Below are 13,403 nucleotides of genomic sequence, written 5' to 3' on the forward strand. Positions count from 1 at the left end.
AAACTGGTCCTGACTTTGGGATAATATTTTCCGTATTGTACATAACCCTTATTTCTTTCTTAGAATGGTTGTTATGTCTCATATTGGTGTATATGAGCTGATTTGTATGTAATACAGCTGTGTGTTTAGTCACCTTACAGGGCGTAAGGCCTCAGGAACAGAGGAGTACAAACAATATAATAGTAACACATTATTTATTGATCATTTCAAATTCTATGAAAGCAGGCCTGTTCAAAACCTGTGGCATTAGCTGTGGTGTTCAAAATCTTGGTATTTGCATAGCAATGATACTTATAACTAATAAGGAAGTAGCTTTAGAAACTTGGTAATAAATTAAGGAGTTAATAAAATAAAAAAAAAAAATCTGAGAAAACTGTGAATATGAAAAAAACCCACCCTGTTTATGCACTACTATATTGACCTGATGGAACGCAGGAAGCCTGTAAGAAAACAGCGAGTGGTTGAGTTACTACTTGAGCAGTACCTATATGCTTATTTGCCATCTGTGTTGGCTTAGGTAAGAGACTGAGAGACAAAAAACTTCTGAAAGATAAAAATAGCTCCTTTTTTCCTGGAGGTAGTCCTGAGCGGGTATGATGTGTGGAGGATCTTACTGTTCTGGTGGTAATGGTGGCCCCATCTTGTAGCTGGTTGCAGAGCTTCAAGCTCATGGGCTTTTGTAACCCTGCACTGATCAGGTGTTTTCCACTCTCCAGAAAAGCTGGAGGACTCCTACTTAAAGCAATTGTCAAGTTGATAAAGCAACAGAAAGAAAGGAATAGTATTTACATCCTAAAAAAATGAACTTCTAGTCGTTATTAATGGAATTTGTATCCTCTTAATCTTTCTCATGCCACTCGTTCTCCTGCTGGGAAGTTCAATGCAGTATCATTCATGGGTACGGTACTTCCCCGACTGAAATCAAATGCTGAAACAATGGCAGGATTTTCAGTCTCCTGTGAAAAGCAATTTTTAACATGAACACTGTTACTGTATACTGCATGGTTTTTTTTTTTATAGTTCCCTGTTGAAAAAATGCATCCTGAAGTCTGTACCAGCAAAACTCCAGTTGAAGCCAATGAATGTTTTACCCAGGCAAAGGCTGTAATTTCAAAACCGATATAATTGGGATATTTTAAAATAAATCTTATCATTACTTAGCTTGGAGGAAAAAAAGAGGAAAGTTATTGTCATGAATTGTAGGCCATCTTACCCTAATAGACAGATTTCAAGCAATACTGAGTATCAGCAACACAAATTATCCTTGCCGTACCATGGAAGTGGTTGAACGCTCTCCAGGCCCTTCATTTACTGCTGAAAACAAATTGATCTGTCTTGAAACCTTGCTGGCTTCAGTTAATTAATGAAGGAACATGAATCAAGGCAGCAATTTGAGTTGACTCTTTCCATGCTCCGATGCTGCTGCCAGGGCTGGCCGGGGTTAAACGAGGACACTGCTAGATCACTGTGGCCAAGACCGAAACCGTTCCCCATAGGGACACATTTTTAACCCAAATGATGGCCTTCCTGGGCCTGCCGCTGAGACACATCCTTGCCTGTCCGGGGAAGGATCTGGCCTGAAGCCTTACAAGAAAATTTTAATTGCCCAAAAATAAATAGGTGTGTTGCTATATGCTGTTTGCATATAGTAGTTGACATCACTTCTTTTACCTGTTCGATGCAATATATCGGACTTACACTTTGTGTTGTTACTCAGTGGGATCCTGATTTGTTGCTAAACTAGTGAAGAAATGAGGTTTAAAGGTGAGGTTAGTTAAATCGTATTCAATACACACAGGGGTTTTTGGCAGTCATATTCAAAAGTAAATTTGTAGCTGGAATGTAAAAAAGAACTAATGAAGCATGAATACATGTGCTAGAAGTAATTTTTGTGGGGCTTTCAAAGACTGATCTTCACCTTGATGATTTTTTTTTCTTAAAAGCTTTGAAAACCCACAGGAATATTTGAAAAGTGTAATGCTAATTCCTTCTTTGTTGAGTTTTGTTTTGGTCTGACAGCTTAGGTGTGAGAAAACATTTTCAAACAATTCTAAACCATTGGTTTCATAATAGAGTGTCAAGAGAGCATAAAAAAACACAACCCTGATCTTTCAGATTACTTGATAGAAGGGCCCATGGACAGTAACAACTGAAAGATAAGATGTAAAGATGAGTTTTTCTGAAGTTCATATGCCAAGGTCAGGCTATTTAATATTAAATGTTTATGCAAGGTCATTCAGCCTGGCTAATGTGGAGCATCTGTCGTTCGTTTAGTGGCCAGCCCAACCTACAGCATGAAAAGGGACAACATAAAATTGGATTCAGTTTGCAAATAAAACAGGGGTAGGTTCTCTAATCACAATTAGGCAAATGAATGATTTAATGGAAGAAAATGGCTTCTAGATAAAGTTATGAGTAAACTTAATATTATCTCTTTTTAATGAGACTCCTGGGAACTTCAGAGCAGCGGATCATTTAGATAATCATTTTAGTCTTGTAAAATACCTTTAGAATCATAGAATCATAGAATTGTTAGGGTTGGAAGGGACCTTAAAGGTCATCCAGTTCCAACCCCCCTGCCATGGGCAGGGACATCTCCCACTAGATCAGGTTGCTCAGAGCCCCATCCAGCCTGGCCTTAAAAACTTCCAGGGATGGGGCTTCCACCACCTCTCTGGGCAACCTGTTCCAGTGCCTCACCACCCTCATGGTGAAGAACTTCCTCCTAACGTCCAGTCTGAATCGACCCATCTCTAGTTTTAATCCATTCCCTCTAGTCCTACCGTTACCCGACATCCTAGAAAGTCCCTCACCAGCTTTCTTGTAGGCCCCCTTAAGATACTGGTAGGCCACTCTAAGGTCTCCTCGGAGCCTTCTTTTCTCCAGACTGAACAACCCCAACTCTCTCAATCTGTCCTTACTTTATTTTATTTTATAAGCAATACATTTACTTGAAGAAAGCAAGTTTCCCAGGAAATGAATACAACTTCCAGCTTTAGCATTTCTGGTCATTCTTTCGCTTGGGGTTTCCCCTCAGATGTGTGTTTACAACGCCAGCCGGCATTGCGCAGGCTGGTCTCAAAGCAGTTAGATCCCAGAGCATTTGGGCACTCAAGATGAAAATCATAGAGCATGTCTGGTCACAATGAAGGCTAAGGAGTTTTTAATGTAACAGAGAACTGTAATGTAATAAAACATTTTCTGTGATGCTGGTGGATATGGTATGCAGTGTTTAAGCAATGTCACTTCAAAGTAGGGGATTGTACTGCCCCTGCAATTAGCTGGACTATCTGAAGAAACCTTACTTCATACCTGAGTTTTGCTCAGTTGGACTTGCTGGTAGCTTTACTAATACTGGATTTTCCTGTTTTCTCTGTAGCCTGCAACGCGGCCACCCGTCCCAGCGCACCAGGTCCCCCCTTACAAAGCCGTTTCGGCCAGGTTCCGGCCGCTCACCTTTTCACAAAGTACCCCCATCGGCCTGGACCGGGTTGGACGAAGGCGGCAGATGAGAACATCTAATGGTAAGATGGGCAAATCTTTTTTAACTTTCTAGATCTTGACTTCATACCCCAGCTTGGTCAGGAAGTAGGTTGTAATGTGGAACACAAAAGGGTGCAAACCAACTCAGTGACAAAGTAGTACCCAGCTCAGTTGCTTTGTTTGACGACTTTCTTGTTAATAGCTTTTCCTGCTGCTTACACGTAAAGCTTGTTTTTGACATCTACTCTTTCACATTGCTATGGTCTATTCTTCTGTACCACTTGCACTCCTGCATTTTCCACTCTCTATTCACATACTTGCCTGAAGATAATAATAGAATATGAAGGAAGTAAGGTCTGATGTGCTTTTGAGTTCATACCCAACCATAGCCATACCACACATGTATTTTTATTTTCTGTTTGCCGTGCATTCAGCTTAACTACCTAGCTAGGCAAGCCTTAAATAATTAAGCAGCTTGTTTCAGAGAACTGTATGCAGTTGCAGTCGCCTACATAGTGGTGAGTGTAGCCCAACCAGGGCTCTGGGACATCATGGACAGATCCGTGGAAAATATTGCCTTTTTGGAAGTGGTACCCTTTATCAGACTCTCTGATACGCCTCGTGTATTTTTTCTGTAATTTTTTACTATTAGCATGCAGTGCTATAATGAGTTAATAGAAAGTCCTACCTAGCGTTAGTGGAACATTTCTTGTCAAGTGGGACCAGAAGAACCTGGTTTTATACCATTTGTGTTCTTTCAGCCCACCGTGAGCATAATCTAAACAATTATTCGTGTTTCACTGGCAAGGGTCGGACATAAAAGCAAAATTTTCACTTCATATTCTTCACTGTTAATAGTGAACAAAACACTGCAGGGAACCTTCACTGTGCCTCTCTGTGAGAGAGTAAGTGAAGGTGTCTGGATCAGGGCTTGCCATGACTGAAGAAGGAAAGTTAACAAATAGCATTTTCAATGTTTCTTTGTTGAAATTATACATGTGTTTACTACTCAGTACTTGGCTTTTATGGTTCAAAGCTAAGTTTTAGCTGCAATGATATCCAAATTCTGCTCAAAAATCCCTCAATTACAAATTAATTTTTATAAGAACATTTTAAAACTGCGTTTTCCAGTCTTCAGTAGAGCATGACAGTTTTCTTCAGAAGGTGCTCTCCAAGGAAAAGAGTTGAGAATTTCTAACTGTAGCAATGACATACATTATATATGCTATATTAGTATTCTCTTTTTAATTTATGTTGTAGTAAAATATTGGCAACTACTTTAAAACCCACGTCTGGAGTGTGTCCTTGCTGTACGTATCTCAATATACTGAATGATCCAGATTAGACATGGAGGTAAATTCAACATCTAATACTGCAACCCTTGCTGAGATTACATGGTATTACATGGTCCCTGATTCTAGAACAGCTACTCACAGAATAATAGGTTTGCCCTGAGTTAGTTTCAAAAAAAGAGGCTCTTTACACATCACGGAGTAGGGATTCCATTTCTATTTTTAGTTATCCTTTCCATTTCATGTTTGGAAACCAGATGAAATCACAGAATCACAGAACGGTAGGGGTCGGAAGGGACCTCTGGAGATCATCTAGTCCAACCCCCATAACAATAATAGTTACCTAGACAACTGCCTGAGAGTAGTGTCTTCCCAGGTGTTTAGATTTCAAATAACTGGTCTCCTAAGCATAAGCGACAGGATGACAAATACACAAAGCAAGGTTTCTGCCACTTTTCAAGACAATGAAGCCAAAGCAATATTGATTATGCTAGATGTGACTTTTATGACTCATTACAATAAACATAGCAGTTAAGCAGGAAAAGCTTCTGAAATGAAAGCCCCGAAGGCAAGTGGGGGAATATCACGGACTTTGCAGTTTGAGAGCAGTTGCAAAGATCTCTTAAGTAGCTCCAGCAGAAAACAATAAAGTGACTAGTGTCACACATTCTGATCTCTTTCCTTTTTCTCTTAAATTCACAAGGCATTTCCTTGTCTTTGAACATGTGAGAGTTTTTTGTTTGCTCATGTACAGTGAAATTTGATAGCACAAAAGCCCTTTATTACAGAGAGAAATTCTAAACCCAAGCACTGAAAACCAGTGCTATCTTATTTTAGTTTTTACTTGCTAAAGCCTAATACATTGCCTGTCTACTTTTATAACAAGAGGCGACGGGAGGCAAGCACTGGAGGCAAAATTGAAGCTGTCAGGTAGAAGCTAAAAAGAGCAGGAGCCCAGTGGTAAAATTGCCCCAAGTGCTGCCAATACCACGCTCGGTGTCAGCCAGAGAGGCCTTTTTACCTCCAGGCACCTTCACGCAGAAAGTTGTATTAAAAAGAGGGAGATTTAGATTATTTATGAACCGAGGAGCGTTTGAAATAAAAAAGATCCTTTGCTTTCTAAACCAAAACAAAAGCACGCTGCTGACTTGTAAACCAAGAGATTATGGGGTAGTTTCTAAACAAAGAATTAGGGGAAAGCTGGCGAGGTGAAATACTACAGAGTACAGGACAGCACGTCCTTTACAGGCGATGTCAATGATCGCTGCATTCTCAGAGGAAGGATGGGGCAGAAGCTGACAAAACTCAAGCAAGAAATAGTCAGAAACTGTTGGACAAATGTTGTTTAAAGAGGATTTAGAAAAACAGGCAACCCTGCCAGTAATAGTGGAAGTTTAAAAAGATGGAGAAATAAACATATTTTTAAAGAAGCTAGATGACATATGTCAGAAACTTGGTTGAAGGAAGATAACCAGTGGAGATAATCAGCATATCACCACTGTGCAAGCTGTGTAGGAATAACAGAAAAGATTGTACCAGTGAAAAAGTCTCTAATGTGTTAAAGAAAAATAGAAGACCCAAATCAGATAGAGAAATTGACTGTATCATTAAGTGTCACAGGACCCGTGGACTGGAATGCCATGCCTAAATGGGAGAAAGTATAGTGACAGGATTAAATCAGGAACCACCTGAGATCACCAGGACGGTGATAGTAAATTGTCAAACCAAGGAAACCAGAGAAGTTTCAAGGGCAGCAAGCACAGTCATAAAAGGAGACTTAAATGGCTGCCATGTGGGTTAAGTGTTGGAATGGGGCACAGTGCTATGTTTTCAGGTGCACCATAAATAACTCCTCGATGCAGCTAATCAGGAGACCTACAGGAAAGGAAACAATCCTTGAACCATTCCTGAGGTGTGTGCAGGATCACACATAAGAGCTGTAAGGGTGGGATGCGTCTCATCTGACTCTATGGACTACTAAACTAAGCTAGGTGACCTTGACTGGAAGAAACAGATAATTTAGGGCGCTGTTCATTGACAGAATACAGACAGATAATGAATCTTGCCCTCTGTGTCCATAATGCACCCTGACCAATATCCTTGCAGGGGTGAGAAGAGTAAAAAAATCCAATACAGTATGTGTTTTAATTTAAAAGAGGGAAAGTAAATATAAGTGAGAAGTTATTTATGTAACAAAGGAATTCAAAGAAGCAGAAGAGGGTGTTGAATTCTTGTAGGCAGCAGAGAGTGTGTTCAAGGACAGCATCTTAGATGCTGAGAGCAAATTCCTGTCACCTGTCAAAACAGAATTTGGAAGCAGAAGAAAAGGGTTCTGCCATTAAACACAGGGAAAAAGAACCTATCAAAAGAAAAAAAAGGCATCCTTCAGGTTGTTGAATTGTATCCAAATAGAAAAAAAACCCCAAACCTCTAGCAATTTTGATGTAAAGCTACAGGAATGTAGAATTAATTTACTAAAGATATAAAAACTATGTAATTTTAAAAAATGTGAGAACCTGCTAGACTACTAGACAGTTTGCAGGCCTTGGAAGTAAGTGAGAAATAAAACCTTAGCTCAAATTGGATAAGGATCTGTCTCAAAATGTCAGCAATACTTGTAAAGCAACTAAATGAATAGTAACAAATTGCCAGAACCAAGACTTCTAAAGGGGTTTAAGAGCGAAATTGCTGAGCTACTGCCTCAGCGTGGAATTCGTTCCCCCAAAATTGCCTCAGTACAAGGAAGAGGGCAGCAAGAGATAACCGTTTATAAAGAAGTATCAGGAGGGATCCAGTGAGCAGTAGATCAGTGAGTTTCACATCATAGCATGTAGAATATATAAAGAATGTATTTAGGACTTGGGAACTATAAGAGAGAGTAACATCAACAGACTGGTGGACCCTTAGGATGAAGAAGGGCCCATGTGCCCTAGAGGAAAGCTGTGCCCTAGAAATGGATTAGGTTTTCTGAAAAACCCACTGAGGATCCAAGGGGATTCAGTAGGTATAGCTACTTGGATCTCCAAAAGGCCTCTGACAAGATCTCTTACAAAAGTCTCTTAATAGACATAAGCCTGGGATAATAGGGAGGATCCTTCCATGCTTTAATAAGTGAGTAAGCACTAAGTAATGGAGAGGAGGAAAGTGGTTGGTTTTCTTAAGCAGAAAGTTCACGAGTGGAGTCAGGTGTTCAGGGGCTTCACAAATAACGTGGGGAGGGAGGCATAGAGTGAAATTATAATTCTTGCTTGTGTGCTAAATTATTCATGGCAGTAAAAGCACAAGCCCCTTGAAGAGAGTTGCATAAGGATTTCACAATACCGAGACACACCGCGCTGCGCTGGTGGATTCGGTGTTGATAAAGGCGAGGCGGTGCACATGGAGGCACACGAGCCTGGTACGCTCGCAGCAGAATGGATTTAAAGCTGGTAATTGCCATTCAGGAAGAGATCTTGCAATCCTGACAGATTATGAAAGTGTCAGTTCAGTGCATAGTAACAGTCAAAACAGTAAATAAAAGGGCAGGAGTTTGTAGGAAGGGAATAGAGAACAAAACAGAAAGCCTGATTGTGCCACTGGTGTGGCGTGTGGGGGCCATCTCCCCATGCCTCTCTACCTCAAAAGGCATTTTCTTTACAGGGGACGATAAAGAGAAGGGCAAAAGGACAGAAAAACCCACTCAGTGCCTGTGTGAGGAATGATTAACGCGGGTAGGGCCCTGCAACTTGGAAAAAAGGACAATAGGGGAATAAAAGTCTGACTGGCAGAGGAAAAATGGAGATAATAGTTATTGTTTCCAATAAAGTAAGAACTAAAGGGCACCAAGTGAAATAATCAGATAGGAAGTTAAAAATAAAAGATAATTTTCACACACTATAAAATTACATGATGAAACTAATTGCTGCACATGATTTTTCACATCCCCAAAGTTTACAAAAATTCAGAAAGTGGTTTGAAAAATGCAGTTCATTAGACACAAAGATATCACTTCTGCCCCAGGAGGGATCTTACTGATCTGCAGATACCTGGAATTTAGGAAAGTACATCAGAAAAACGCCATTACATGTCTCATTGATTTTTATGTTCCTCCCAGGGCATCTGCTACCGGCTGCTGTCAGGGCAGGAGGTGGGGGGGACCTTTGGTCTGCCCCAGGGTGGAGGGTCCTGTGATGCCAGAGGGGTATCTAGAACTGGATTTTCTCGGGGCGGATGAACTAGCTTTTAATTTTAGTATTTTAGTATGTGCTACCCACAGCCTTTCCGGAGTGCCCTGTACAGTGGGTGAGCCAGTGCGGCGTGCATTTGGAGTGCCGCTAGAGAGGACAGCCCGCGTCTCCGCCTGTCCCTGGCTGATCCCGCCAGGAAACGAACCCGCCACCGGGTCACCCCAGAGGAGTACTTCAATTTGTGGTTCAGTTTGTGGCTGCACAGTTGCTAAGATGTGCCCGTGCAGAGGAGGGAGAACAGATTCCGCCCCCCCCCGGCCCCAGCAGCATCCCATGGTGGCACTGGATTAGTCATCGGGCAAAAGCACACAGTCTGTTCCGTTCTGCAAGAATCAAACCAAATGACTGTTTTTCAGAGATCGTTTTTAATGTATCTTCTAGAAGAGCTGTGTGGGGTTTGATCCCGTTTTCCTTTGGCAGTTCAGCTGTTTCCCCCCTGTGGGTAGGGGTTTGACATGGCAGAGCTTGTGCTCTGGCTGATTGAAAGCGTGAAGCCTTCACTTGCAGGTCCCACGATCATCAGCACTTCAGTGCCATATCTGTTTGCTGCGTTGGTTTTTTTTTTTTTAATGATTTGTGCCGAGAAAAATGTGTGGGGCTGTGTATGAACATCTTATAATATGTAGTGGCTTGTTTTTACTGTGCTATCCAACAAGGGTCCCTGCAGTAAGAAATAATAGGGAAGTTTGGGGATTCAGAAGAGAATTCCTGTCAGCCTCCCGTGCAGTGCTGCCCAGCCTGGGTTCTTGTAGGAAGATGGCATTAGTATTGCAGGGCGATGTTTGGCCTTTCCTTCTCCGGCTGAGGCAGCGCTGGAGGAAACCATGTGATTTCAGTGGGTGTTGAGCGGTCTGCCTGCAGAAATGCCTCCAGGGGTTTGTGAACATGTCCCCGGAGATGCCGCAGCCCCCAGTTAAAGGACAAGCTCAGTTTGCAACGTTGCTGCTCAGAGCAACGCAGTCTGTGGGTAAAGAACGAGCCGTAAAGATGATGGAGCTTTCTCAACCGTAAATGCAGGGCTGTGTACAAGTGCAGGATGCAGCAGGGTTTGCGCTCTGCTGATGGGAGCAGCTCCTGCCTTTGCTTCCAGTGCGTGAACCGATCCGGCTTCACTGTACAACAACGCGGATGTAAGGGTGGTGAACGCTGGCCCACGGTGAATGAATGAGGCTGTGCTCTGGCTGGGTCATTCCCGGTGAAAGTTGGGCTGTTCGGGTGCTTTCCTGCCTCGTTCCCTGTTTTCTGGAGCAGCTGAATCAAGTTTGCAGTTTGAGAAAATGTCTCTGCCCTCCCCTCTTTTCCTGGGAGCAGCCTGCCGCAGCCTTAACGCTTCAGCTGCCTGTGCCCTGCATAATGAACAGCATTTGCCTGTGAAACAAGAGAAGTTTTAATAGCCACGCAAAAAATACCTTCTACTGGAATTTTAACCGGTATAATATTCCAAAGCTAGACCGATACTCCGAACAGCGTTGTAATACAAGGAACTCCCAGCTCCCGTCCAAGTAGTCTATCCCTTTGAATTGCAGTCATTTGAATATAGATTGAAATTGCATTAAGCTGCTTTAATGAAAAACAAATGTACTCCTTGGCTTGCTGCGCTGAGGCGCTCAGGCACCCTGGGAGCGGTCTGGCCGGCGCAGGCGGCTGTGGGCACCGCGCGGCCGGGGCCAGGCAGCCCGGTTTTTGTTTCTTTTCTGGAACTTCCTCCCTAAGGGCACCCCATGATGTCAGCGAGCCGGGAGCTGAGCGCGCCGCTGGCAGTTCCCAGCCGGGCTCGGCCTCGGAGGCACAGCCGGCAAGCCGAAAGCAGCCAACAGGCTGTTTCTCCGCGCTGTGGGTAGCTCAGAGCCTTTTGTGATCCTCCGCCAGCCCTTTGGGACCGAGCATCACCTGTTAGAGGTCCAGCCCTTGCCCTGGGGTCGAGCTTGACGGCAGCATGGTAGCCAGGGGGGGAATGGCACGGTTTTGGAGTCTGGAGAGCCTTCAGATGGGTACGTGTGAGTAGAATATGCTCTCTCTTTCTCGCTATTTTTTACAGTGTTTTTAGATTGAACGGGTAGGCTGTGGCTGTCAGGGAGCCCGATTCTGATCACGCTTATATTGTGTCATCCACGGGAGCCTGCAAGCCTTACACGGGTGACAAAGCTGCTAGGAGATTGGAATCACTCCCAGGCTGTCTTTTAAGTTTTTGCATCCCGTTGGAGCAAAAGACTTCCCCCCCCTCCAACCTCTGATATTTCTGTCTGTAAACAGCAGAAGAATAGGTGCAGAATGCAAGCGACTGATTTTTGTTTGAGTAACTATCAAGACAATGTAAGCTTGTTGATTTGGTACAGAATAATGAACAGTTATCGGTCCCAAAATTGCAGTCATTTTTCATCTCGAGCCAAATGAATTAGGTTATTTTGTTGTGGCGTTGTTACTGGAGCAAACCGACAGGCAGTACTGATAGTACAGTAGAGACGTATAAAGGATCACTGGGATTAATATTTTTTGGTATTGCTTTATAAAACGAGAATTGATTTAATGAATTATTTATTTGCAGGGTTTTTTTTTAATAAAGCAGTTTCAGTAAGTTTCACACGATGTGTTTTAGAATTTTATCAGTACTCAGGTTTATGAGTCTGTGGGGAAAAAAAAATCTTGTTTTTTTAAATAGGGATTCTGCATCCTCCCTGGTTAGGCAGATTATACCATTAATGCGAGTGTATATTCAAAATGCTGGGGAGTAGAAGAGGACGGTTGAATAGCCATGTTCTGTTACATCAAGACTATGCAATATTTTTCTACTTTTAAAGGAAAGAAAAATCTTCCTAGCTTTTCAGTGCATCTGTGCAGTAATCAGCTTTGATCTCTCTTGCAAATTAATACCCAAATGACCAAAGATGCTAGTGGTGGTGTGAGCGCCCATAAGGAGGGGGTTGAAGTGTTTCTCCCTACATGGTGAATGACAGATAGGCAGCGGCGTGCCCGTCAGTTGCGTAGGTGTGCGGAGTAAAGCCAGGAGTCATCTCTTTGTGGCTCTCACCCAGCCGGAGCCCAGAGCTCAGCAGGCAGGCGGTGCCCAGGCTCGACGCAGGGCAGGGAAGGGGCAGGGGCAGGGCCCTGCTGCCTGGTGGAATTGGCAGGTTCAATAACTCCGCTTAAAAAGGTCCCTTCCCAGGCACTCAGGAGTGAGAGAGATGCTCTGCAGGCTGCGGGGCAATTTATCTGGGACACAGTAACCATTATGAAAGGAGATCAGTTCTAGCAGCACATTCTGAATTTTATTTTTTATATTTTGTCGGATTTTTGAGCGCTGTATTATCTTCAGACTCTGTAGTTATTCACAGCTTGGGCCTGCCATAGGAATAAATCTTTAGGGATAAATTAATGCACTCAAGCACTGGGCCACTGGTCATGAACGCTTCATGATTACTAGCTCATGCCCTGATCCGTTTGAACATCACAGCTGGCTTTCAAAGGCAAACTTACTCCGAAGGGGTCTGGCACTGAGCAGTGTGGACGTGGGTCGCTCAGTATTACCTGGTCCCATCAGTCCCCAGTCCTCTTCATCTGCCAGCATGGAGATGATCGCCAAAAGGATCTACCACCCAGCAATGCAGCCCCACATGGGTTTTACAGTTTTATACAGTAACTGCAAATGTACGTGTGCACAGGCACAGCCACTGAAATGATGTGTCCCTTGGTTTATGTGGCTGTGTAATAAGATGAAGCCCATCTTAGTTCTGGCCTCTATTTCTCTACAAAGCTGCTTCTTTGGTCAGAAAATGTACACTTATCAAGCCAAGAATTTTTTTGTGATTTGGGGCAATTAGAACAAGTTGTTTTTTTTTTCTCAGGCAGTTACACCATGTCCCCTCGGGCCACCCCATAGGTACCCCACTGCTGCCAGAGGACCCCCAGAACGTGGGAGAGGTGGAGGCAGCCGGCTGAGAGCCAGGGCTGCGGCGTGAGCTGCCTGCCCCTCTTGGGTGGATGGGCATGGAGGTGTCTGGTCATTATGTCCCCCTAGGGGATGTGACGATGTGATGGCACCCAGCCTGGGGCTGACAGCTTGTTGGAGCTCTCTCATCTGCCATGTGGGAAATGGCATTGGGACTTCCCTTCTGAGCCAGGTCATCTGAGGTTTCCTCTGGGTAAATAAAGAAAGAAAGAAAGAATGGTTGTAGTTCTATTTTTCACACACAAACAGGAGAATTCTCAGTTTCATCAGCTGCTAAATGAGAAGATTCCGAAGAAGAGTAAAAAAGCATTTAATGGCGGAAGAGCTCTTTTCCTGAGAGCTCTGCTGCCCTCCACTTCTGCTGTTATTGTTATATTCGCGACAACAAAGGCAACTTCTCAGCGATTCCTCTTGCACTGTTATTTTTGGGGAATCATAACAATGATGCAGCAAACA

At 43.3% G+C, this 13,403-nt stretch overlaps 1 protein-coding gene across 7 annotated transcripts in view; it reads left to right on the forward strand.

Annotated features, from left to right (window-relative positions):
• Positions 1–13,403, forward strand: part of SPATA13 (spermatogenesis associated 13) — a 186,840-nt gene that overhangs the window by 156,867 nt on the left and 16,570 nt on the right. For 6 of the 7 annotated variants that reach the window (XM_074569072.1, XM_074569080.1, XM_074569090.1 and 3 more), the window contains one exon: positions 3,380–3,524. In XM_074569072.1, the coding sequence (XP_074425173.1) occupies positions 3,380–3,524 (145 nt within the window). Of the gene's footprint in view, positions 1–3,379; positions 3,525–10,717; positions 10,993–13,403 lie in introns of those variants that run through there. The other variant, XM_074569129.1, reaches the window with a different exon arrangement.

Source organism: Larus michahellis, chromosome 1 (assembly GCF_964199755.1).
Source record: "Larus michahellis chromosome 1, bLarMic1.1, whole genome shotgun sequence".
In the NCBI taxonomy this organism is placed as follows: domain Eukaryota; kingdom Metazoa; phylum Chordata; class Aves; order Charadriiformes; family Laridae; genus Larus; species Larus michahellis.